Below are 27,781 nucleotides of genomic sequence, written 5' to 3'. Positions count from 1 at the left end.
TATTTCTTTATCTATATTTAAACAAAAATGAGTTACTCAATATTAACCAGATTTCTTGATCTACATTAAAGTTTTTGCTCAAGTTGTATAGTTTGCTTAATATGTTCCACCTAACCTATTTTTAAAAAGTTTTAATAGGGGGTCGGGCGGTGGCGCAGTGGGTTAAGCGCATGTGGCGCAAAGTGCAGGCACCGGCTAAGGATCCCGGTTTGAGCCCCCAGCTCCCCACCTGCAGGGGAGTCGCTTCACAGGCGGTGAAGCAGGTCTGCAGGTGTCTGTCTTTCTCTCCCCCTCTCTGTCTTCCCCTCCTCTCTCCATTTCTCTCTGTCCTATCCAACAACAAAGCAACGTCAACAATGGCAATGATAACCGCAACGAGGCGGCAACAACTAGGGCAACAAAAAGGGGGGAAAATGGCCTCCAGGAGCGGTGGATTCATGGTGCAGGCACCAAGCCCAGCAATAACCCTGGAGGAAAAAAAAGTTTTAATAGATTTTATTTATGAGAGAGAAATAGAGAGAGAGAGAGGGCGGGGGGGAGAGAGAGACAAGAGAGAGACAGAGAGAGGGGATGAAAGAGAACCAGACATTACTGTGGTACATGGACTGCCAGGGATCAGACTATGTATGGACCTCATGCTTGAGAACCCAACACTTTACCCACTGCTGCACCTCCTGGATTGAAACCTGAAGATTCTTCATGATGCTGAAATTCATTCTCCAGGGTTACCTTGAAGATGCCATCTAACTTCGTTTCACTTCTCTATGAATTCTTTTTTAAAAAATTTTTTATATAAAGTTTTAAAAAAATATTTATTTATTTCCTTTTTGTTGCCCTTGTTGTTTTTATTGTTGTTGTAGTTATTATTGTTGTTGATTCTGTCGTTGTTGGACAGGACAGAGAGAAATGGAGAGAGGAGGGGGAAGGTAGAGAGAAAGATAGAAAGATAGACAGACACCTGCAGACCTGCTTCACCGCCTGTGAAGTGACTCCCCTGCAGGTGGGGAGCTGGGGACTCGAACCAGGATCCTTACACGGGGCGGTCCTTGCGCTTAACATGCGCTTAACATGCGCTGAACCCGCTGTGCTACCACCCGACTCCCTCTATGAATTTTTTTCCTTCCTCCCTGCCTTCCTTCCTTCTATTCTTTCTTTTTCTTCCCTTTTGTTGCCCTTGTTTTATTGTTGTATTGATGTCATTGTTGTTGGATAGGACAGACAGACATGGAGAGAGGAGGGGAAGACAGAGAGGGGGAGAGAAAGATAGACACCTGCAGACCTGCTTCACCACTTGTGAAGCGACTCCCCTGCAGGTGGGGAGCCGGGGGCTCGAACCCGGATCCTTACGCCGGTCCTTGTGCTTTGCGCAACCTGCACTTAACCTGCTGAGCTACAGCCCGACTCCCCGCCTCTATGAATTCTTATCCATACTTTCTGTATGTATGAATTCTTATCCATACTTTAGTCCTTCTCAACTATCATATTTTTATAAAGTTTTCTCAGGTTCTCATTGCCCAGCAGAAATAATCTTCACCCTCAACCAAGTCTGCAACACATTGTTTCTTTGTGTGTGTGTGTTAGAATTATTTGCTATTTTTATTAGTGATTTATAAAATTACGAGATAATATGAGTATAATTTCACACCATTCCCACTACCAAAATTTTGTGTCACCATTCCCTCCTTTGGAAGTTACAACAGTTCTCCCAAGGTTACACGGTGACTATTATTTCTATAGCTATCTCTCTCTCCCTCTCTCTCTCTCTCTCTCTCTCTCTCTCTCTATATATATATATATATATATATATATATATATATATATATATGGCAATTTTTTCTATGGTCCTGCCTCTATTCATTTCTTTCCTTGTTTTAATTTAATTTATTTATAAAATAAAAAATAGGAAATATCAATAGAGCCATGGAATAAGAGGAGTGAAATTCCACATATTTCTACCACCAGAGTTCCATACCCCATCCCTCCATTGGAACACATTGTTTATGTTTCCCTAATGACTTTTCCTGACTCTACCCTGCACTATGATAACTGACACACTAGTTCTAGTCTCCACTTAGATTTACCCCATGAGGAGATTCATGTTTTCACTAACTTCCTAGTTCCTATAGTGACTAATTAGTATGTTAACCAAAGTAGACTTCCAACTTTTTGAGTTGAACTAGGTTAAACTGATCAGATAGACACAACCCACCCATTAAGTCACCCGCTTTACATTGAGTTAGTGATTATTAGATGTCAGTCATCATGGTAGTTTGGAAAAGATAAAACAAAGAACAGTATTTATCTCAAAGAGTTTCTGATTCAGTAGATAATGACACTTAGAAGAAGGATACAGCAATATTTTTACTTTCTTATTAGTTTTTTTTACTATATGCAGTTTGTATTCTCTTTAAGAAGCCTTGTATAACTGAGTGATATCTATCAAATTGAAAAATGGAATCATAAAACTATAAGTGGATCTAATGCCTCAGTTGCTATTGAGGGTCAATCAATAAAAGTGTTCAAATGAACATAAGCTGTGATTTTAAAGGTCATTGTAAATCCAGTTGGTCACACAAAAGTAAAGTGGGACTGCAACATATTTTGTTAGTCACAGAATAACTTAGATGTGTCATTTATAGCAAATGAAAACTTATTTTCTATTTATTCATAAGCAAAATTGAAAGCAAGTGATTACTAGCTTTATTTCTGCTGATCTCAAATTCATCACAGAAGTGTCCAGTGAGTTTATACAGCAATTTTTCAAACATATGAAAGAAATTAGACACATCAATACATGATATACACATTAATTCAATCATACACACCAACCTTGTAGCAGTTATTTTAACGACCACATTTTCCATGAGATAAGATGCGTTGAACTGAAATAATATTTTGAAAGTTATCTGTCAAATAAAAATACATATCTTTAGTTTCATAACAGGAAAAAAGGCTTACTTTGAAATCTAGATGGTATGTTTAAATTTTATATTTAAAAATATTTCAACAGAAAACTTTATCAAATCTCAAAAATATATGTAATCATGTTTTAATATGTGTAAAATGTACTGTAGAAGTACATTTACATCTGATTCTATAATGCTTTTCATATGACTATTGAATCTAACACTTTATTCAAATGGCATTAACCACAATTATTTATATCAATATAAACCACCACTATGTATCATGAAGGCATACTCTATTTATTCTACTACTGTAGTCTACATGATCACAATGATAAACACTATCACTATGAAATGATCAAAATCCAAGTCTCTTTAATATGCAAATATCAGATGTCAGCAACCATCTCTCTTTATATATATATATTCATAAAATTGAGGTAAATAAGCTTGGTTCCATTAGTTTGTGAGTGTCAAAAAGTTCTGAATATTTAAAGAATCATAACAATAAAAATCCTGGTACTTAGGAGCTGGATGGTAGCACAGGGGGTTAAGCGCAGGTGGCACAAAGCGCAAGGACTGGCATAATGATCCCGGTTCGAGCCCCTGGCTCCCCACCTGCAGGGGAGTCGCTTCACAAGCAGTGAAGGGTGAAGCAGGACTGCAGGTGTCTGTCTATCTTTTTCTCCCATTCTGTCTTCCCCTCCTCTCTCAATTTCTCTCTGTCCTATCCAACAACAACAACAATAATAACTACAACAATAAAAAACAAGGACAGCAAAAGGGAATAAATGTATGTTTATAAAAAAGCCTGGCACTTGAGAATCAACTAAAATAATAATTCAAAAAAGGTGTGTTTTGCTTACAAATGTTTTCATAGATAAAATACCTATGAAAAACAGGAAACAAATTTGTCATGCAGACACTGTGATACTGATAACTCATGCCTGAGAAACTCCTTCAGCGCACAGAAGTTAGGTGCTGCAGAAACACAGACAGACAGAAACTAGATACTGTTTAGCTGAAATGTCAACAGTAGAGTCTAGTCCAAAAGTCCTCACAATAATGCTTATAGTTCTGTATTTCCCACTCTCAAAACTAACGTTCAGGGACTTGACTGACAAAATGTATAGTCCAGAAAGCACAATTAACAGAAACTATCTAAAATGTTGTCTTCGTTATTAAGTGCTAGACAGAACAGAGTTTGACATAAAGACATAATTTCAGTGTAGTAGCATTCACAAAAGGTATGACTGGAAATAATGGCTTGTGAGGTTTGCATGGTTACACCATATTCTGCATGGAGTTTTTTCTCTTTCTCTCCTCCCACACCCCTCTCATAGAAACAAGAGAGGCAGAGGAAGAGAGAGTGAAATACAACACAGCACTAAAGCTTCCTTCAATACAGTGGAGGCAAGGCTCGAACAAGGCTTGAACAGGTGAGGAGGCACTGTAAGTGAACTATTTTGCAGGCCTTCTGTTTGAAGGTTTCTTTTGTATTTGGACTCAACTGTTTTTTGGGTTTTTTTTCACGTATACCATCCCAAAGTACCATTAGAAAGGTTTATATATTTGACTTTGAGCTTGTCATTTTTCAAATGTATTCTATATCACTAATTACCATTTCTCCTGTTTTCAGAAAAGGATATCCAACTTTACATGTGATATTATGATTGGATTCACAGCTGTCTTTCTGAATACCCTAGAAAGGAATAGAAACAGAATTTGAGCAGACATGCAGGTGAAATACTGAGTTTGCTTTTCTAGGATTTTTCAAACGGTATCTTGAAATCTGCCTTACTAAGTTTTATCTCTCAAGTGAACTGGGGGAGTCACAGCATTCTGGACTTACCTGGGCCACAGTCAATGAAAACTGAAGACATTATTTAAGTTAGGGGTTACTGAAGGACCAGGCATGTCACACATCAGAATTACTGGTAGCACCTACCTCATGAGGTGATTTGACGACTGCATACAACACCCACACATTCTGCTGTCATATACAAGCCAAAAGTGAATGGCAGTCATTAAAGACGTTTACCACCTAGGGCTGGAACATGGACTTTAAGCGAGGACCACCAGGTTTTGAATTTTAATTCTACTACTATTTTATCCTTTGTCAGAATTTCTAACCTCCCTGAGCTTGATATTCTGCCAAGTGGGATTCATCATCCTCTTTTTAAATTAATTAATTAATTTAATAGAGACAGCCAGAAATTGAGAGAGATAGGGGAATACAAAGGGGGAGAAATAGAGAGACACCAGCAACACTGTTTCACCACTTGCAAAGCTTTCCCCCTGCAGGTGGGGCTGGGGTCTCGAACTCAGGTCCTTGTGCATTGTAAAATGTGCACTCAATCAGGTGTGCCACCACCCAGCTCTGAGTTCCTCATTCTCTATTTCATGACACTTAAAATATCATTGGGCATGATACTCACCCATTATCTTATGTAAAAAAAAAAAATGTCAAAGTCGAGGCCAGGTGGTGGTGCACCTGGTTGAGCATACATGTTGCAATGTGCAAGGACCCGGGTTCAAGCTCCGGGCCCCCACCTGCAGGGGGAAAGCTTCACAAGTGGTGAATCAAGGCTGCAGGTGTCTCTCTGTCTCTCTCCCTCTCTGTCACCCACTTACCTCTCGATTTCTGGCTGTCTCTATCCAAATAAATAAATAAAGATAATTTAAAAAATGTCACAAGTAAAACTGTGAAATGCAATCACAGAGATGTAGAATGTGAAAAGGCGGTTATCTTGGCATAATCTGTGTAGTACATTTAGTCCTACTTACAAAAGAATTAACAAGAAGTAAATAAATGGAGCCCATCTAACAGTGCTGGCTATTACTATTATTCGAAAGAGGATGGAACATGAGCGTTTTATGGTGCTGCCTCTGTTGAAATGGTTAAGTCCAATGAAGAGTGCACAGACAATTGTTTTGCTGCTGCTGCTCTCACTGGAACTTCATTATTCTTGGTCAACTTTTTCAGGCACAGAGAGGCAAAGACAGGGGGAGAGAGGGAAAGACACCACTGCTCCAAAACTTCTTCCAGTGCACTGGCGTCTGGGTTTGAAGCTGGGATAGGCAGTTATTTATTTATTTATTTTTAATTTTTTTTAAAATTTTTTTATATTTATTTTATTTATTTATTCCCTTTTGTTGCCCTTGTTGTTTTATTGTTGTAGTTATTATTGTTGTTGTTGTTGTTGGATAGGACAGAGAGAAATGGAGAGAGGAGGGGAAGACAGAGAGGAGGAGAGAAAGACAGACACCTGCAGACCTGCTTCACCGCCTGTGAAGCGACTCCCCTGCAGGTGGGGAGCCGGGGTTGGAACCGGGATCCTTATGCCGGTCCTTGTGCTTTGCGCCACCTGCGCTTAACCCGCTGCACTACAGCCCGACTCCCCAGGCAGTTATTTTTGATACACTTCTCTTTCCATAGAAAAATTAAGGGGTAAAAATTTTTAGTCTCATTTTGACTCTCTGGATCTATAATTAACATTAGTTTAATCTGAACTAGGTGTGGTAATATTGGATATTTTTTTTGTAAGCCTATGTTAACCACGTATTTAAGTAATCAATGGACAGTAATAGCAGGCTAATTTACAAAAAAAAAACAACAACAAAACTTGACAACATTTGAACATATGTGACAACCGCATCCGTTTTTAATATGAATCATATACATGATTATTTCAGATAAATGTATGCAGAATTTTGTGTCCAGGGTGGGTTCATTCAGAGGTCAGAACTGAAAACAAATTTGGAAGAATTATCCCTGACATAGTATCTCATATGCTGCTATATGTTCTTGCCAAAACAGTCATAACAATAAAACTTCTGTTATGAAGATGAGACAGACATAGTCATTAAACACAACTCTTCTCTCAAGGTAAGGATTTCACAAAGAATGGGAGAAATGATATCTGTACTTTTCTGCATGTAAAATTTTTGGGGGGAGGGACTTCTGTGTCTGAGTCTCTGAGATCCCAGGTTTAGTCCCCAGCCACCTTAAGCCTGAGCTAAGCAGTGCTCTGGGTTCCATCGCTATATCATGTTTTCATTAACTACATTTAAAGTCAGTGTTAATTTTTTGTTGTTGCTGCTGCTGTTCAGCACATGTGTTACTCTAAGCCTGTTAAATCGTTTTAAAGTTATTGTTGTGTGAACAGTCCTACTGACTGAGTCATAGATTAAGGACTCTGCAAATCATATGATCATTATATATCAGGGACCTTTCCCTCATACTGAATCCAAGAAAAGAACTGCATCTCTAAGGGAAAACACCAAAGGAATGATACTGGGCAGAGGGTCGATAGCATAATGGTTATGCAAAGAGACTCTCATGCCTGAGGCTGTAAAGTCCCAGGTTCAATCCCCCGCACCATCATAAACCAGAGCTGAACAGTGCTCTGGTTCAAAAACAAAGATTTTAAGGAAAAGGTTGGTACTTTCACCCTGAGTACTGACTTTATACACAACACTTTCTATCTGTTTACAATAAATCTATAAATAACTGGCTTAGCAGCATGGAAAGTTGGTACAATCAATAAAAATAAAAAATCATAACAAAATACATTAAAAAAACTAAAATTAAAATAAACAATGGAAAGTTTACCTCAATCCCTGAAAAAATCAGATTTGAAGAGTAGTTCACAATGGTTCTGGTGTTGTATGCACTGTCCTTTTTATTTTTTACTGTGAGGCTGACATTGAACTTGTCATTGTGAGATTTGACCAAAAGCTTGTCCTTCTCTGTTGTGGTCACTTCCAGAGCAAGGTCTGAGATACATTTTTCCTTGTTTCCACAATCTTTGGCAAATGGAATCTGAAATAGTTACAGAAGCCTACCTTAAAAATTTTAATTAAGAATTTATTTTAATTTCTATTATTATTTAATAATTTAAATAATTTTCTATTATTATTTTAATTTCTAAAAATATGACAGATTACCAGGGCAAGTAAAGCAACTCAGAAAGACAACAAACTTGACGACAGAAGTTGTAAAACCTTTTATATTTGTTCCTCTAATTTACTGAGGACTGTAATAAACTTTATTAACTTTGAATATACATTCTCTCAGATATCTTCAAACCACCCCCTTTTTTCTTTTTCTTTTACTTGATCAGGAAAAGAGAAATTGAGGGAGGAGAGGGGAGACAAAGAGGGAAAGAGAACGAGAGACATTCTCAGCCTTGTCTCAGTACTCATGAAGCTTCCTCCCTGCAAATGGGGGAAAGGGGCTGGACTCAAGTCCTTGCACATGGTAACGTGCATGTTCAACAGGGCAAACCACCACCCAGCCTCTTCCTTCTGGTTCTCAAAAGAAAGCACACTACGGGGGCAGGGAGTTAGCATATTGGTTATGCAAAAGATGTTCATGCCTTAGGCTCTGGAGTGCCAGGTTCAGTACCCCTGTACCACCGTAAGTCAGAATGGAGAAAAGTTTTTTTTTTTTAACCTTTCACTTTTGATTATAAGATTTTCTATTAAAATTAATCCGAAGTTGAAAAATGGTCAACATTTAACTGGGAGTTTCCCATGATGTCTCTTCTTCACTGAGTCCCTCTTAACTACTTAACTCATCACAAAAACCCTTCACTCTCCCCTCTTCTCAGTATTTCCCAGACCTTTCCTTGCCTCTGTCTTTCCTCAACCACAGAGTGTGTCTAGCCATTCTCACTGTTTCCAAACTATAGCAGTGGCATCTTCTTAATGAATCTTTAGAACCCACTCTGTGCTCCTTCGATCATTCTCCTTGAAAACTACAAATCTGAGGCAGAGAAGATAGCATAATGGTTATGCAACAAAACTCTCATGCTTGAGGTTTCAAAGTCCCAGGTTCAGTTCCTGCACAACCATAAGCCAGAGTCGAGCAGTGCTTTGGTTAAAAAAAAGAAGAAGAAGAAGGAGGAGGAGGAGGAGGAGGAGGAGGAGAAGGAGAAGGGGAAGGGGAAGAGGAAGAGGAAGAGGAAGAGGAAGAAGAAGAAGGAGGAGGAGGAGGAGGAGGAGGAGGAGGAGGAGGGAGTTGGGTGGTAGCACATGGGTTAAGCTCAGGTGGCACAAAGTGCAAGGACTTGCCTAAGGGTCCCAGTTCGAGCCCCCACCAGCAGGGGAGTCACTTCACAGGTGGTGAAGCGGGTCTGCAGGTGTCTGTCTTTCTCTCCCTGTCTTCCCCTCCTCTCTCCATTTCTCTCTGTCTTATCTAACGACATCAATAACAATAGTAATTACAACAACAATAAAAAAACTAAAAGGGCAACAAAAGGGAAAATAAATAGATAGAAAACATTTTAAAAAAAGAAAACTACAAATCTGCCCCTATCACATAACCAATTTAAATGTAAAAGCGGATGTCACTAGAAGTTCCTTTAAACTCCAACAATAAGGATTTATGAACTGTGTGTGGGGGAAAGTCTATGAAAGTCTAATTTTTAAAACTCTACCTGTTGTGTGCTTTAATGCACGTCAGGGTTTTCCTTATAAATATACAAATAGCTACTCTGAATACTAAAAAAACCCGACTTACATATTCATGAACTTTATTTGGCAGTGCATCATCCAAAACAGGTCCGTTCTCTGGATCAGTAAGATTAAAGTCCAAAGTAATTCTCACAGAGTCCCGAAAATCATGCTTGTCCTAGAGGTTGAAACATAAAATATCTCAATGGCGTCGCATGTGATGGAATTTCGGAGCTGTTGACAGATTCTTTCCTCTGTCTCTGCAAGCCAAGTTTAGCTCATTGGAACATCTGTGTGTATTCCTTTTCTCTTCTTTTTTCCTCCTCTTTTTAAAAAAAACTTATTTCTTATTTGGTAGGACAGAGAAAATCTGAGAGGGGAATGGATAGGGAAAGAGACAGACACCTGAAATACTGCTTCAAGTAGGAACTGGGAGCTTGAACCTGGGTCCTTGCGCATGGTAATGTGTTTGGTCTCACCAGATTCTTGCTTCCTTGTATAGCAACTGGCCTTGTGTCTTGATAGTAATACAGCTGAAGTGCGCCATCTTCAGATTAGTACCAGTTGACTCACCTCTAGTTACTGAGAGAAACCTGCTGGAATCCCAGGTACCTTGCCATGACAGCCTATGCTACCCCAAGCTAGTTGCTGGTAGTGTTTCTTGGGGGAGGGGGGTTAAGATGAAAAAAAAAATTGCTAATACTTTTAGGAAAATCTTCCAACTTCAGCAGAGCAAACTTCTGAAAGAACTTTATAATGGGAAATGATGTGAATGTGACCAATGCAGTTGATGCTGTCATTAATAATAACTCCATCCACTATGGCAATATTTCAAGACGGGTAACTATAATGAGCTTTGTTTTTCAGATGAAAAATTCAACTTCTAAAACAAGCCGAAATATCTACGATTATTTTCCTGTTTAAAGTGCTTTCCATTGGGCTGACGTGGTTGAACAGTGGGAAAGCAGGAGCCTAGAAGGTGTGAAATCCTTGGGTTGAATCCTCAACAAGACATGACATACGAACTCTGCGGGTGATGAAGCAGTGCTTAGCTTTCTCCTTTTCCCTACTTCCTCACTTCCATAAATTTATTAAAATGATTCACACTGGTTTATCAGTCATCTCTATGGATTCAGACTTTGTTTCTCAAAGATCATACTTGCATTAAAACGGAGGAAAGTTGGGCAGAATAAGGCCTACCATGAAAGAACAGATCAGACTCTTCCCTTCAGTTGAAAGTCAAACTGTTAAATACTTGAGTGATCAAGAGGAAACCTCAGAAAGCATATAACTCAATAGTTTTCCCTCGTGGCATTGAATCACCGAACACCAGCATTTGACAGATCAGACCCACAGAGGCTTTTAAATGATCATCTCAAGTCAAAACAATAAATGACAGGATGAAGTGAGTGAAGAGACTAAGTCTCTCATCAGTAGTGTGATTTTATTATTTCACCATATGTGAATGACTGTCAGATGACCCGCACAGGGGAGATAAAAGATAGTTTTGCAAAATATATTTGAGAATTAGAAAACCAGACTTGTGGTTTTCTGGTAAAAAATGAACAAAGTAAAGATAGCATAGTGGTTATGCTTTCTTTTTTTAAAGAGACTCTCCTGCCTAATGCTCCAGTCTCAGGTTCAATTCCCTTTACCACCATGAGCCAGAGCTGAACAGTGCCCTGGTTTAAAAAAAAAAAAAAGAACAAAGTAAAGCTTGCACAAGTACTTTGAAGTAAAATAAGATCTGATGGACTAAAATAAGACACCTATGCTTTATTTTTGATTAGAAATAAGACAGCTGTAATATATGATTTACTTGCCAACATGTAGAAGGAATGTTTAACACATTCTGATTTCTCAACTATGATGTTTCTTTGAATCTTTCTCTCCTGAGTTCCTGAGAAAAAGCTTCTTGAAATTTGTCTTTGTGAATCCAGTGTGAGGCGGTATTGCATATCTAAAAAATAATGAAAACAATTGTTAGAAATGTTTGTTTGGGACCAGAGTCCCACTGCTCTAGAAAAAGATAGAAACAGGCTGGGGGTATGGATACACTTGCCAACACCTATGTGCAATAGAGAAGCAATTGCAGAAGCCAGAGCTCCCACCTTCTGCACCCCCCAGAAAAGAATTTTGGTCCATATTCCCAGCAGGGGAGACGTGACAGGGAGGAGATGATCAGAGGGCTCTGAACTCCACCTCCATCAGGACCTGGAGAGAGAAGAGGAAAAAGGGAGGGACATTCGGAAGAAGTAATAGGTGTAGGTGTGACTTTGAATGGAAGAGAGGAAGGCACCATGAAAAAAAAAAAAAGGCACATATAGATAAATATAGGCAGATAGTTGCCGAAATAATAGTTAAGTCCTATCTGTGACCTTGGGAGAACTTCTATCATTTCCAGTGGATTCTGGTGGTGGGAACGGTGAAGAATTAGACCCTTGTTATCTTGTAATTTTGTAAATCAATATTAAATCGTTAATAAAAATGTTCATTGGGGACAATTTTTATATGATTCTGCTCATTAAATTAACACTAGGGAGTTTTTGCTACTCCACAGACCCACACACTACAGAACAATGACGTATAGTAACGAAAATGACCCCGATTCAGGCCCCTTCAGAGAGAGAGAGAGAGAGACTCATTTGTTTTTTTAAAAGGGAACTATGGAACGTTGCAGCCATTACATCTAGGCATGCCATTTCCGCTCCAGAATCATGTGGGTTCCATAGCCCTCTCCTGCAGTAAAAACTGTTCCAAGTTGAACAGCTTCAAGAGGCAAAAGGTAAGTGCAGAATCTCCCCATTAGGAAAACGCACTGACTGGATTCCATCAACCTGGGGGCAAACTGATGGTTCTACTTCCTGTGCCAAGGTACTGGCTTCCTCTGTCACACGTACCGGCTTTGTATAGACTGTCTTCTTTGGACTTTAATTTCACATCAAAACACACAGTGGCACTGATGCATACTGTTTCTTTTCCCTCCATGCGACAGTTTTTCTTTTGAATATTCACTTTGTTGGGTTCAAAATTCATGGTCACTTTAACTACAGCCACATCTCGGGACCTACAAACACATAAACAGTGCTGATGACTCACACATTTCTGTATTTACTGAAAGCCATTGTTTTGAGAGTGCAAAGAGAGTGCATGGAAGAGGAGTTTTCTTTGTGTGGCCTCTCAGAAATTCATTTAATTGGCTAAACTCTGTTAAGGGAACTCTTGCAGCAGATGACCAAATCCATGTTATTGAAAGACTTGGTTTCTTTATATGTTGTTTCTCCAGTTTCCAACACCCTATGGGAGATCAAGAACTTCCCAGTTATCTGCTCCCTTCTGTCTGGCTAGTCTCTTTCATTCCTGGGATGTAGGCAAGCACTCAGAAGGGTGGAGAGAAAATTATTTATTTTATATTTTTATTTATTCATTTATTATTGAAAAGAGACTAATTGAGAGGAGAGTGGGAGAGAGAGGGGAGAGAGACAGAGAGACATCTGCAGCCCTGCTTCACCACTAGTGAAGCTTTTCCCCTGCAGGTGGGGACCAGGGGCTTGAACCTGGGTCCTTGTGCACTGTAACACATGTGCTTTTTAGGTGCGCTACCACCTGGCTCCTAAGATTATTATTATTATTATTTATTAATAATGATCTAATGACTGACAAGATGATAGGATAAGAGGGCTACAATTCCACACAATCCCCACTGCCATAACTCTATATCCCATCCCCTCCCTTGATAACTTCCCTATTCTTTATCCCTCTGAGAGTATGGACCCAGGATCATTATGGGGTGCAGAAGGTGGAAGGTCTGGCTTCTGTAATTGCTTCTCTGCTGGACTTGAGCATTGACAGGCCAATCCGTACTCCCAGCCGAGAAGATTATTTTTTAGCCCCAGGAGTCCTAGCTGTAAGGTTGTTTTCCCCAAGATAGAAGATATGGTGCTGAGTAGCCAGGTACATGCTTAGATGCAAAACCCTATTTGGAGAATCTCTGAATTTGTTCCAAATCTGTAAGAAGTTCAGCAACCCCTGGACAACATCTCTGCACAATACTACTTGTCTGACGAGTGAAAAAGTATATGAGGCACATTATTTATGAGTCATTTATTTTTTAACTTTATTAAATAACTTCTTACAAAATCACTTTCTACTGGATAGAGACAGAGAGAAACTGAGAGGGGAGGGGAAAGCGAGAAGGAGAGACAGAGAGACACCTGCAGGCCTGCTTTACCATTTGTGACGTCTTCCCCCTATAGGTGGAGACCAAGGGCTTGCATCCAGGTCCTTGTGCACTATAATATGTGCGCTTAGCCAGGTGCGCCACCGCCTGACTCCTTCTTGAATAACTTTAGTGAGAGGATATGTTTATTTTGTATGTGAGTGAACTAATGTTCCAAGAAATGAAAGAGTCTGCCCAACGTCAAAAGCTATTAAGAGAGTAAAATTGCGATTTCAAACACTCTTTCTAGCCTGGAAACCCAGTGACCGCTGCCATTCTGAAGTGAGAGTCGAATAACTGGCAATCAGGTAGTGAGGGTCCAGGGAGACTCAACAAAGTCGTCAAGTCACAGACTTTTGCTGGTTTCTATCTTGGAATCAGATTTAGCTTCAGAGATTGGTATCCTGTGAATACTTCATTCCTGTGCTTATAATTGCATTTTATTTTTTTAATTTTTTAAATTATCCTTATTTATTTAATGGACAGACAATCAGAAATTGAGAAGGAAGGGGGAAGTAGAGAGGGAGAGAGACAGAGAGAGACGCCTGCGGCCCTGGTTCACCACTCATAAACTTTCCCCCTGCAGGTGAGGAGCAGGGGCACTGTAATGTGTGTGTTTAACCAGGTGTGCCACCACCTGAACCCATGTTTGCATTTTAGAGGAAAAAAAATCTAGGTCTTTTTTCAGATAGAGAAAGATAAAGACAAGGAGGCAGAATGAGAGAGAGGCAGAGACTGAGTCGAGGCCCAGTGCCTTGGGTGCTGGGCTCGAGTCTGAGCAGAGCACTACCCCTGCCCCACCAGGGAAAGAGAGAGGCAGGCTGGGAGTATAGATCCACCGGTCAACACCCATGTTCAGCGAGGAAGCAATTACAGAAGCCAGACCTTCCACCTTCTGCAACCCGCAATGACCTTTGTCCATACTCCCAGAGGGTTAAAGAATAGGAAAGCTAGTGGTCCGGGAGGTGGCTCACTGATATGGCTTTGGACTCTCAAGCATGAAGTCCTGGGTTCGATCCCCGGCAGCACATGTGCCAGAGTGATGTCTGGTTCTTTCTCTCTCCTCCTATCTTTCTCATTTATAAATAAATAAAATCTTAAACAAACAAACAAAAAGAATAGGAAAGCTATCAGGGGAGGGGATGGGATATGGAGTTCTGGTGGTGGGAATTGTGTGGAGTTGTCCCCCTCTTATCCTATGGTTTTGTCAGTGTTTCCTTTTTATAAATAAGTAAATCATACATCTTATCTTATAGCAGTTTATCATTACTTGTCACAAGGCTTCTTGCTGCAGCTTGGTAACTGCAAAATCCCACCCTTCTGGTAGCCATTTTTTCTTTTTTTGATGGAGGGCGATAGAGAGTAACAGGGAGAGAGACAGAGAGGAGAGAGACGCCCTGCAGCACCGCGCCGTCACCTGTGATGTTCCCTCCCATCTAGGAAGGAACCAGGGGTATGAACTTGAGTTCTCACTCTTGGTACCATGTGAATTCTACTGGGTGAGCCGGCACCGAACCTCTAAAAAATCCGGGAGGTACAGTTTTTGTCAAAACTTATGAGTGTTTTATGTTTTTAAAAAGAAACTTCATGTTTTATTTTTGATAGAAACAGAGAGCAGCTGAGAGGGAAGAATGAGACAGAGAGGGAGAGAGAAGAGACACCTGGAGCAGTGCTTCACTACTCAAGAAGCTTCCCTTCAAGCCCCCGCACCGCTAGAAGCCAGAGCTGAACAGTGCTCTGAATTAAAAAAAAAGAAGTGGGGACTAGGTGTTGAACCTGGGTCCTTGTGCACTATGACAAGCACCCTCTCCCAGATGCACCACCACTCAGCTCCTATTATTTTTTTTTTAGAGATTTAATTTATTTATTCATGAAGAAGATAGGAGGAGGAGGAGTGAGAGGAGGAAAATGAGGAGGAAGAGGAGAGAGAAAGAACCAGCCATCACTCTGGTACGTGTGCTGCTGGGATTGAACTCAGGACCTCATGCTTGAGAGTCCAGTGCTTTATCCACTGCGCCACCTCCCTCCCGGACCACACTGCTTTTTTTTTTTTTTTTAAACACTTACTTAATGAGTACCTCCTAAAGAGCTTTTTATTTTTATAATTTTTTATTTATTATGTAATTTCCCCTCTTTTTGTTGCCCTTGCTGTTCATCATTGTTGTTGTTATTATTGTTGTTGTTGGATAGGACAGAGAGAAATGGAGAGAGGAGGGGAAGACAGAGAGGGGGAGAAAAAGACAGACACCTGCAGACCTGCTTCACCACCTGTGAAGCGACTCCCCTGTAGCTGGGGAGCTGGGGGCTCGAACCGGGATCTTTATGCCAATCTTTGCGCTTTGTGCCACCTGAGCTTAACCCGCTGCACCACCGCCCAGCTCCCACCTGAAGAATTTTTACAAGTTTACCCATTTACTCTTTCACCCAGGAAGGAATTAGCATGTCTACTTTCCTGACTGGTAGCTGGGTTCCCCAGGAATGAGACTGCTTTGCCATGCCAGGTTTGAGCATGGCACCCCCACTTCCACCTCCCCCACACACACCGCATTGATTGAAGCTTCAACGCTGTGGTCTCTTTCACTCTGTCTCTAACCAAAATAAATAAATAAGAACACCTTGAAATAAGTAAAATCTGCAGAATGTATATGTAAATAGGGTACATATATATTTGAGAGTTAAGTCGACCAGAATGAACTAATTCAGAATTAATACTTCAAACAAAAATATATTCTGGTGACTCGTGGTTTAGAAGCTTTGATGACGGCCACCCCCCACCCCAGCCCCAAAGTTCCAGTCTCTTGCTGCCTAGGATTCTCCTTTCTTAGTTGTAGGCTTTGCTTTCTTTTTCTTTTTTTTTTTCTTTTTTTCTTTTTATTTTATTTTTTTAAACTTTTTAAAAAATTTTATTTTATTTATTCCCTTTTGTTGCCCTTGTTGTTTTATTGTTGTAGTTATTATTGTTGTTGTCGTTGTTGGATAGGACAGACAGAAATGGAGAGAGGAGGGGAAGACAGAGAGGAGGAGAGAAAGACAGACACCTGCAGACCTGCTTCACCGCCTGTGAAGCGACTCCCCTGCAGGTGGGGAGCCGGGGTTCGAACCGGGATCCTTATGCCGGTCCTTGTGCTTTGTGCCGCCTGCGCTTAACCCGCTGCGCTACAGCCCGACTCCCCTTGCTTTCTTTTTCTATTACACCATTAGTCTTTTGAACATGCGATTATCACCATCTGTGTACAGTTTCGCAGAATGTTTTTATTTGACCACTAGTTCTTAAGCATTATTTTAAATGATGACAGCATTCTCTATTTTTAGGTGTCTACTTTTCACATTCTCACGGTTTTCTTTACTATTTCCTAGAAAGAGTTTTGGGCAAAAGGTCACTGAGGTCTGTTTCGACCTAAATTACTTTCAACGGATCATGGATTTGGAAGAATAAACGTCTCCTTCCATCAAGGCACACGGTATAAAAGTGCTCTTTTATTTGTTAAATCTTTCCTTTAGGTGTCTTCAGGAAGCTTGTAAGCCCTTTCAAAAATGGCCACACAAAGTTCTCATGAAGGTCATTTTTGACATTTTTCATCACACTTAGAAAAAAATTAACATCTCATTTGAGTGTAGTGTTCTCCACCCACCAAAGCAAAAATCTCTGGAGAAGGAAGAGGAGGAGGGAGGGGGCAGACAGGGGTTCAAGCCCCTGGTGAATGACAGGAAAAAGACCCAAGCTAGGGGTCTGCAGACATCTATCAAAGGGTTACGTCCCTATGTATCAACAATTAACTCGCTCAACAGAATGATAAAAAAAAACCCAAAGTATCACTCCTTTGACACTGTGTATTTCAACTAATAAAATGATGATTACTTGCTTACGTATTATGATAGATTTATAATTATCACAGTTATAATTATTCATTTATAAACCAGTACTATTCATGAATATATCTATTAAATAACATTTTACGGCTAACTAATGTTAACTTGGGGCTGTATTTTAAATTCTGAGCAGATATATTATTATAAATTAACAATAGGACACAATCAATGACCACACATTGTTTAATGTTAGACATTAGGTAAATAAGAGTTAATACTTTTGAAAAGCTTATAAAGCTTACAAACAACTCAGATATGAATGCTTTCTTGTTAATCTGTGTTGTTCTAATTCACTGTATCTTCCCTCAAAGGGAACATTTATTTATCTTAGAGACATACACAGACTAAGAGTTGATTCTGTTTCCATACTGTTATTTAATTTTTTCTGATTTTTTTAAATTGGGGAATTAATGTTTTCCATTCAACAGTAAGTACAATAGTTATTTAATTTTTAAGATTTATCTTCTCCTTTAGCATTATTTTAATCTGAATACGTTTCACCTGAGTAATGCAATATAAAATAAAATAAATATTCTGTAGGACATGGATTAATCACACTGTCTACCTCAGGAAGTTTTCCTCAATGTATTAGAATCATTGAAAGCAATGGGATGCATTGGATCGACCTTCTCGTGGTGCATCCCGTGAGTACCCATTCATTGGGGAAACTGACCTTCCTAGCCCACTGAATCCACATGGATCCCAGTCACTTTCAAAGCCAGCAACAAGCAGCTCCTGACAGCTTTCAACCTGACGCTGTTGACTGGCTACGGAAGAAGGGCAAACGCTAGAAGATTGAAAGCAATTAAAATATTTACCAGAAGAGGGCAGCACCACCAAGACCGCCAATTGTCACATCAATCAGACCGTCCCCGTTTAAATCCATTTCTCCGTGAATGGACTGGCCAAAAAATTTCAATGTCTTGCCATCTCCACCCAGAATACGCTGTAAAAAAAAAAAAATTACAAAAGCGAGGTCTTATGTCTGAAGAATCTCTTCAACATCATTTTAAGTAAATCTGAGAATTTGGATTGGTTTAAAAAAAAAAAAGTAAGAACAAGAAAGAAGTTCTTTTGAAAATCTTGTCAAGCGGTCCCTTATATGGGGACAAGATAAATGACTTAGCTTTCCCCACTGAGATATTCAAGGTACTGAGGACCTTGAAAACACATCATACAAGCAAAGGGAGAAACAGAAAACTGGCTAATGGTTCCATTTGGCTATTTTGGAGTTCACTGACCCTAGAGGCTTTATGTGAGTTTGTGATCTTTTTTTTTTTTGTCTGCGAAAAAAACTGTGTTGAAAGTCAAGCACACGAAAGATCCAGTTCCACCCCAATAAGTCACGATGCAGGAGGGTACAAATGAATGTGGGAGTCCCAGAAACCGATTTGTGCATTTGACCCTTCCTGATGTGTCTGTTACCTGTGCTTTTCTCATCTTAGCCTTGCTTCAGTCTCAGACTGTCTTAATAGATTCTAAGGACAGGGAAACTTGAATGAGAGTTTCTGTCTAAACTTCAGGTCATCTCATTCTCTAGGACGCACCTAGCTCACTGGTTTTGGGCGATTCAGTTTGGTTCTGAATTGTTCCATATACAACAGGACATCTAGTTACCAGGAGAATGAGTGGGTAACATTCTTAGGATGGCATTTTGCCCACACAGAAGCAAAATCAACTCTAATATTCTATCGGTTATCCTTTGACGTTAACATCTTGATGTATAACAACTTTACAAGATACATTGCTTAATGGCCATCTACTCCATCTGTAAATGACTTAAATATCTTCTTGTGCAAATATCATTTCACAATATTTTCAAGATGAACCATAATGATAAACTTCAATGAAGGAATTCCTTCCTGCATTTCTCGATTCCATCCTGCCTAAGTATTGTTGGTTAACGTTGTAGATAGACACTCCCTGCTTCCAGTAACATGAATTACACCATGGGAGTTTTTAACAGAAACAAATTCTTCATTAACTGGACATGAGGTGCTGGTGACTGGAATATGTCCTTTATTTTATTGTTTTGATGTCATTATGACCTTATAAGAAGCTCACTCTAACTTCTAGAGGGACAAATTCTGCCAAATTCATTTAACTACAGCACAAAAGAAAACCCTCAAGTATAAAAAGAAATCATTGTGATTCTCTGTGTTATGTAAGTTAAAAAGCAGCGGATTCTATTTTGTTTGTAAGTAGTTGTTCAATTTCTAAATCACTTTTGTTACTTCAAAACAATTACACTAGAAGAACTTCTTTTAAAATCTCCTATATCTATAGTGCATTAAGCAACTTTGCAAGTTAACATTCTTTTCATGTAGGAAAAAACTACATTTATGGACTAGAGGTGCAAACTCTAAACTGTTAATAGTAAACTTAAAACAGGAACAATAGAAATCCCTTGCAGTTAAGCTTAGTTATTGAGTTTTTTTTTTTTCCTAGAGGGATTATTTGTGAGAAAAGTATAAGCCTTTGGAATCTGAAATCAATCTGATGAAGATACTTTAATACATGAACCTAATACAGTTTGATTATAACGACAGGTCTAATGACTATGAAAACAATAGTCTCATTTCAACTATTGACTAAGTCATATTATTGTTCTGTCATTCAGAATATCTATATCTGGGAGTCAGGTGGTAGCGCAGCGGGTTAAGTGCACATGGCACGAAGCTCAAGGACCAGCGTAAGGATCCTGGTTCGAGCCCTGGCTCCCCACCTGCAGGGGCGTTGCTTCACAGGTGGTGAAGCAAGTCTGCAGGTACATCTTTCTCTCCCCATCTATGTCTTCCCCTCCTCTCTCCATTTCTCTCTGTCTTATCCAACAATGATGACATCAACAACAATAATAACTACAAGGGCAACAAAAAGGGAATAAATAAATATTTTAAAAAAAAGGAGTCGGGCAGTAGCGCAGTGGTTAAGTGCACATGGCATAAAGTACAAGGACCGGTGTAAGGATCCTGGTTCGAGCCCCCCAGCTCCCCACCTACAGGGGAGTCACTTCACAGGCGGTGAAGCAGATCTGCAGGTGTCAAAAAAAAAAAAGGAATATCTAAACCTTCTGTTTGGGATCAAATTGCAGGAACTAAAGACCCTTGTTAAAAGTGGGCTGTTTATTTACTTGTTTTGGCTTTGCTGTGTTTTTACCTATTTGAAAGGTAAGATCATGGAGATAGGGCACATAGTAGATTATGAAAAGACAGAAAAATACAAAGTCATTCTTCTATTACCACAAAATACAGAAGAAAATTAAATCTAGTTTCCCAACTGTCAGAAGAAAGAAATTAATGGAAAAATGCAGGAGAGGAGATTGCTGGGAAGGTGAAAACCTGTAGCTTACTTGTGCATACTCTTTCTTTATAGTCTTGCCATGTCCATGGTAAATGTACACAGCTCCGCCATGATCATTTTCCAGCGGCGCTCCTATCACAATGTCGTTATGTCCATCGAGATTAAGGTCTTTCACTGCAGCGATCGCGGTTCCAAAACGAGCCCCGCATGGCTCATTTTGGTTTTCCTTCGCGCATGTGTTGTGCTTCAGTGATGAACAGCAAGTCTGCTTGATGGGTTCCAGGCTCATCTGATATTCAAACTGTGTCTGGGAGGGGAAGATAAACAGGATACTTAGGGATTTCTATCACTGCTTCAGCAGAGTAGGATTTTTAAGTACATACTAAATCAGTGCTATTAAAACCCATTTGTACGTCAATGGAAAAGTTTGTAAAATTTCTTTCAAAGTGTGCTTATCTGAGAGCAAAGTTAGCAATTTTAAAGAACAGGTTGTAGAAATTTGAGGAGACATATTAAGTATTTTAATGGATTTCCTTTTAGATGCAAAATCAAATACATATACAGTAGCTTTCTAAAGCTGAAACTTTATATATTCATTTTGCATAATGCTCCCTTCTTTTAAGCCTATACAGTCTCTCATTATTGGCAAGGAAAAATTACTCCAGATAAGAAGCAAACTTGTAAAGATGTCTAGATTATAGATTATTTTTCTCATCAGGGTTATCGTTGGGTCTCGGTGCCAGCACTATGAAACACTTCTCCAGGAAGCTGTTTTGTCCTTTTTTTTTTTTTTTCTTTTCTCCCCCCCCCCCACACTTTATTATATACGACAGAGACAATCAGAGGAGAGGGGGTGACAGAGAGGGAGAAAGAGAGACATCTGCAGACCAGCTTCGTGGCTTGTGACACTTCCCCTACAGGTGGAGAGCAGAGGCTGGAAGCTGCGTCCTTGTGCATGGTATCATAGCAAAGATGGACAGGAATGCACTTTCTTGTAGAAAAAGAAGAAAAGAAGGGGGACAAGGGGGAAGAAAAAGAACCAAAAACATTGGCAGGGAGGAGTAAAAGAAATGATTTTTGGCAAGATGTATGATTTAAAGTAATTAATTTGGGAGAATAAGATTTATTTATTTGTTAGCAGGAGAGGGAAGGGAGGAGAGGTTAGCAGAATACCACTCTAGCACTTGGGTTGCCAGGGTTGAACTTGGGGCCTCATGCTTCAAAGTTCAGGGCTTTACCCACTGCACCACCTCCTGGGTCCAGAGAGAAAGACTAAGACTTTAAATAGGTGAACCCAGAAATAACACAATAGTTACGCAAATAACTCTCATGTCTGAGACGCCAAAGTCCCAGATTCAATTCCTTGTACTATCGTAAGTCTAAGTTGAGCAGTGTTCAGTAAGGGAACACCCCCTTACCTCTACCTTAACCCCTCCACACACACACACAGCTTCAAGTGCTAATATCACCTACCTCTGGCTAGAGCTCCCTGTGACTTGCTTTTGCAGTTTACAAAACTCACCTCTGCCTTCATCTTAAGAGATTTTGCTAAGAAACAAAGAAAAAGTTTGCACCTCCAAGAAAGATACACATAAACACTAGAACTACTTCATCTGAATGTAAAAGTTCATTTAGAAACCATTAGACTAGTTAGTACAGATCAACAAGGCTCTTAAATCTTCTTTGCTCCTTTTCGCAAAAGGAGCAAAATATTTAAACCATTGCTATTTATTTGAAAAGAAAGGAAGAGGCTTCCCCCAGGTTTCTCTTTTTTTTTAATTTTTTAAAATTTTTCCCTTTTGTTGCCCTTGTTGTCTTTTTATTGTTGTTGTAGTTATTGTTGTTGTTGTTGTTGTTGATGTCGTCATTGTTAGATAGGACAGAGAGAAATGGAGAGAGGAGGGGAAGACAGAGAGGGGGAGAGAAAGATAGACACCTGCAGACCTGCTTCACCGCTTGTGAAGCGACTCCCCTGCAGGTGGGGAGCCGGGGGCTCGAACCGGGATCCTTACGCCGGCTTTATGCCATGTGAGCTTAACCCGCTGCGCTACGGCCCGACTCCCAGGTTTCTCTTCTATGGTAGTTGGTGTTACCTGATTCAGAGTGTACACATACACCTTCCCTTGTTCCTCTTTCTCTGTCCCCATGTACATGGGGGCGCCCACCAGGAGGATGTCAGTATTGGAATCTTTATCAATGTCCACTGTTGTTAAAACACTGCCAAAATAGGAACCAATCTAGGATGCAAAACAAAAACGTCTGATGAACAGCCAGAAACATAAAGAAGCTAACCCCTGCCTCTCTAGCTGAGATGGCAAAGGAAAACTCTGCATCAGATCTTTCCTGAGGTGAATATTCGGTCCTTGCGTAGCTTGAGAGGAAGAGCAAAGGTTGCGCTCCAGTAGAAAAAGATCGATAACACTACAGTGATGTGTTTAAGCAAAGAAAATGAGATACACAATAGAAGGTCTTCTGGAAAGGCTTCGGTCTATGTTGAAGAACAACAACATCCGAATAGTCTAGAATATTCGTGCAGTGCATTTCACCTTCTAATCTTAAAACAGTGCCTACTCAATGAAATGGCTGAATCATGCCCCTGCCACAGTGGGAGATGGGACAGCATGAGAGCATTGCAAATGGGCAACAGGGTTAAGAGGTGGGTTACTTATTTTTACTTATTTAATTATTGTTTACTTATTTACTTATTTTTAAATTTTTAAAAAATTGTCTATATTTATTTGATAGAGACAGACAGAAATCAAGAGGAAGGGAGATCTAGAGAGGGAGAAAGAGAGAGAGAGAGAGAGAGAGAGAGACACCCACAGCCCTCCTTCACCACTTGTGAAGCTTTCCCTCTGCAAGTAGTGCCCAGGGGCTTGAACATGGGTCCTTGCACATAACGTGCGCTCAACCAGGCATACGGCCTCCGGGCCCCATAAGGTACACTTCTTACAGAAATATATATATTTCTCTTTTAAAGACGGGATTATTTTAGAGCATCCAGGGGACTTACACTTCACTGAGTACAATAACCTTCTTAAACGTTGGTTTGTGTTCAATACGTGATGCTGTTTATAATCTGCTAACACCATGGCTTGTCTTAGCTTCCTTTTGAGCTCTGCTCATTTTGTCACTAGCCCCTTTTTTTTTTCTTTCACTTTTTCTGTATTTTTCCCCCTTTCCTTTAACCTCTGAATTGACCACCCACGAGTTTAGACCTACATTCTCTCCGTCTCTTACTTTATATAATTCATCTTCAACCATTTCTCACTACTGCAAATTCCAAATCTCACTCTATCCTTCTCTCTTAAGTGTGCCAGGTCTATCTCTAGACATTGCCAGACATTTAGGCAAGAACCAAACACTGAGCTTCTTTTCTCACAGGTTTGTGAAAAGTTCCTTTAAAAAAAAAAGTTGAATTAGCTACAAAATAAAACAACAATTTTCAAGGTCTGGCAAGCCAAATTTCATTCCCACATTGTGACAACCGCCTAAAGTAGACCTGACTTTTAGATGCTGGCAAGCTGGCCAGTCCCTGGCTCCTACCAGATGACTTTTCATAAGGAAGTGACTGCATTTACGATTTACAACCAGAGTTTAGTTTTCTTACCCTTCTTTCTGCATTCAGTCTCTCCCAACCTTCTTCTACACTAACCTTCTACTCTAATCCTATCACGACACAGTCATTTCATCCGTATTTATTATCTGTGCCATTGGCACATTTAGGCTTCCTAATGTTTAGATTTCTTTCCATATATACAAATACAGGTTGGGACTTAGCTTCTATTTATACCCAAATGAGAGTCACTGAGGTCAAAGATGGTGATAACCTCACATCACTCCAAGCACCCAGACTTGGCACCTTAGTTGTTGACTTATAGGGGTACAGTTGTATTAGTTTAAGTAGATAATTTCGATGTACACAGAGTGAATACAGTTTGGGAAACAGACACTGTTCAGACTTACCTGTTCTCCGCTGAGTGTCTGAAGAATTTTGATATCTCTGCCTTCCATCCTGTAAATGACGACCTGACCTGTATGGTTGTATCTTGGCTGCCCGGCAATGTAGAGCACGTTCCCAGACACAGTGGCAGAGTTCACTGTGTAACCTAACAAGAGATACAAGATATGCAAGATATACTTTCTGGCCCCTTCAGGAAATAAAGTATTCTGATACTTTACCTTCTGTTCTACTGTAAGGTTATTGTTTTTTTTTTTCTTTAGAAATAAAAGAAAAAAGCACAGTTATTTGTTTTTATTATTTTTTAGCTTTATTACTTATTTACTTACTAGATAGGACAGAGAGAAATTGAGAGAGGACAAGGAGATAGAGAGAGGGAGAGAAACACAGATACCTGAAGACCTGCTTCACCTCTTGTGAAACGGACACCCTAAAGGTGGGAAGCTGGGCCTTGAACCCGGGTCCTTAAGCTTGGTAATATGAAGCACAGGCTTTTGTATTATGTCCCTACAAATGTTATAGGAATGCAGTTCCCCAGCCATAATTTTCTCTGTGAATATTTCTCTCACATTTTCACTCCTTAATCTTTTTTTTTTCCTGAGTTTAAAAAATTATTATACATAACAGGCTGTGAAATACTTTTTTCAAACATGCCTTATATTTTTATGTCACAAATAAAGTTCTGCTTAATACCTCTGAGGGTCACACTTGTGTATAAATAAATTGAAAAAATCAAATATACAAAGAAAATCTGTTTTAATTGTTGCTGTTCACTAAGAAATATTACTCATCATGTGGGCTGAGTTTTTGTACATGTTGACTTTTTAATGACTTTTCAGCAAAAGGAATGCAGACTGCAGACAGAACCATTAAAAAAAATAAGTTGGAGGCAGGGAAGCAGTATAATTTCTGAAAGACACGTTCATGCCTAAAGCACCAGAGGTCCCCGGTTCAATCCTTGGTATCATCACAAGCAAGAATAGAGCAGTGCTTTGAAAAAAAAAAGGTTGAAAATTATGATTTTATGAGACTCAGGTTGCGTGATTAACTATTTCATTGATGGTTTGCACTTAATAACTAAAATTGAAGCTAAAACTGTTTATTAAAACGGAAATTTTCACAAGAGGAAGTTATCTAGAGTAGCTAAAGACAGTAGGGGAGAAAGAGAATCAAAGTGTAATTTAAAACAAAAATAGTTTTACACATTTAAATTTAGTAAAGCTGTCTGAAAAAGAAAGGCCAAAAGTGGAAGAGAAAGGAAAACTGATGGCAGAGTCCTTAGACATTTAGAGTTCGAAAGAATAATCCGTTCCAGCTGCCAGAACTGACTACGTGGGAAGTGTGTCAGCTAACAGCAAGCAGGTAGAATCTCTCTTAGGTTCCAGATGTTTGTCTTACAATTTCCGTTTGCCTTGAACATCTGTCTAGGGTATCAGAAATCAGCAAATCAGGAGACATTTTCTCAAAATTATTTCTAAAACAATCAAAAATCATCTAAGAACAGCTTATACAACATATCCCTCAATTTCCTTTTCTGGGCAGAAATAATAGCATTCTCTATTCTCTTATAAATATCTGGTTCCCTTAACTTTTTTTTTCTTATTTATAGTTATTATTTTGAATATTTTTAAGTCTGTTTTAGGAAATCATTGACCCAGGTTTTGAGAGAATAATTTATTTAGAATTTTTATGGCTTTGTTTTTTAAGAGATTTTATCACAGTATCTTTGAAAACTATAGAAACTGTAAGGCTACTAGTTAAAATTTGCAAACTCTCTTAAGGATATCAATAATGTTAGATACATCTTTGTAGATTTCTTTTTTTAATCTTGTAAATACCCACTACTAATTAGTGGTAACCTAATGCTGCTACTGTTAATATGAACACACCTGTCTTAGTTTCCCTCTCTAACAAATTACCACAAACCTGGTAGTTTAGCACATTACTATTTTTTTTAATCTTGCTATTCTTCTAAGTTTTACATGAGTCTTAAAGGGAGAGCTCTGATGATGGTTTGGACACCCAATGCCATCATCAGGCTCAACCTGACGCTGTTGACTGGCTACGGAAGAAGGGCAAACGTTAGAAGAAGAAGAAGTGCTTCCTACGAATCCACTGCTCCTGGAGGCCATTTCTCTTTCTCTCTTTCTTTCTTTCTTTCTTTCTTTCTTTCTTTCTTTCTTTCTTTCTTTCTTTCTTTCTTTCTGTCATTGTTAGAGGACAGAGAGAAATCGAGAGAGGAGGGGAAGACGGGGGGGGCGGAGAGAAAGACAGACACCTGCGGACCTGCTTCACCGCCTGTGAAACGACCCCCCTGCAGGTGGGGAGTGGGGCCTTGAACCAGGATCCTTGAGCTGGTCCTTGCGCTTTGCGCCATGTGTGCACTACCGCCTGGTACCCAATATTTTAGTTTTTATGGTTTCATAATGTTCCATTAAAAGAATTTACCATTTACATAGCTATGTTCATTGTTTTTGAAATTAGGATATGCAATTTGTCTTTGGTAAAATCTATCACAATGGCTGGGGTGGAAGCATCAAGAAGTTGGTTCTCCCCCAGAAAACAAACATTAAAACAAAATATTTTAATGACTTTCATCAGAGTACAGCTGAGATTTCTGATGAAGAAAGAAACATCAATGCCTGCAGGTAAGTGACTGCACAGGAAGCAGAACAGGCCGCAAGGAAGAGAATGACTCTTGCAGAAACACAGCTGCATCTCCAGCGGGAACCGTATTTGCGATTGCTTCAAGTCCACACAGCAGATTTAAAGAAGCTATAGGAATGGAGTGCCTGACACAAAGGCCTTGGGACTGCTCTTGGGAGCTCTAGAATTCACATGCTCTTGAGGGAGCCCCAGGTCACCATGCAGGGCATCCAGGAAACTTAATGCTTGTGGTATACAGAAAAACCAGCCAAACTCTAAGGTGACCCGGCTGCACGGAGACCCTAGTAAATGAGGTTAAATTGCCCTGCAGGTGGCAAAGTAACTCTGACCTCACATCAGAGTTCTCATTGTCAGTAAACAGTATGGGAAGAGAAGGAGGAGGTGTACATAAGCCGCCCT

The 27,781-nt window shown here is 39.7% G+C and overlaps 1 protein-coding gene across 1 annotated transcript in view; it reads right to left on the bottom strand.

Moving 5' to 3' along the window:
* Positions 1-27,781, bottom strand: part of ITGA1 (integrin subunit alpha 1) — a 171,665-nt gene that overhangs the window by 20,595 nt on the left and 123,289 nt on the right. The window contains exons 15-24 of the mRNA XM_060191921.1: positions 24,721-24,863; positions 22,848-22,991; positions 20,804-21,061; positions 18,273-18,400; positions 12,266-12,432; positions 11,189-11,325; positions 9,433-9,543; positions 7,522-7,731; positions 4,528-4,608; positions 2,830-2,906 (exon numbers count right to left, since the gene is read on the bottom strand). Of these exons, the coding sequence (XP_060047904.1) occupies positions 2,830-2,906; positions 4,528-4,608; positions 7,522-7,731; positions 9,433-9,543; positions 11,189-11,325; positions 12,266-12,432; positions 18,273-18,400; positions 20,804-21,061; positions 22,848-22,991; positions 24,721-24,863 (1,456 nt within the window). The remainder of the gene's footprint in view (positions 1-2,829; positions 2,907-4,527; positions 4,609-7,521; positions 7,732-9,432; positions 9,544-11,188; positions 11,326-12,265; positions 12,433-18,272; positions 18,401-20,803; positions 21,062-22,847; positions 22,992-24,720; positions 24,864-27,781) is intronic.

This window comes from Erinaceus europaeus, chromosome 5, assembly GCF_950295315.1.
Source record: "Erinaceus europaeus chromosome 5, mEriEur2.1, whole genome shotgun sequence".
In the NCBI taxonomy this organism is placed as follows: domain Eukaryota; kingdom Metazoa; phylum Chordata; class Mammalia; order Eulipotyphla; family Erinaceidae; genus Erinaceus; species Erinaceus europaeus.
This window is presented reverse-complemented; position numbering and strand designations above follow the sequence as displayed.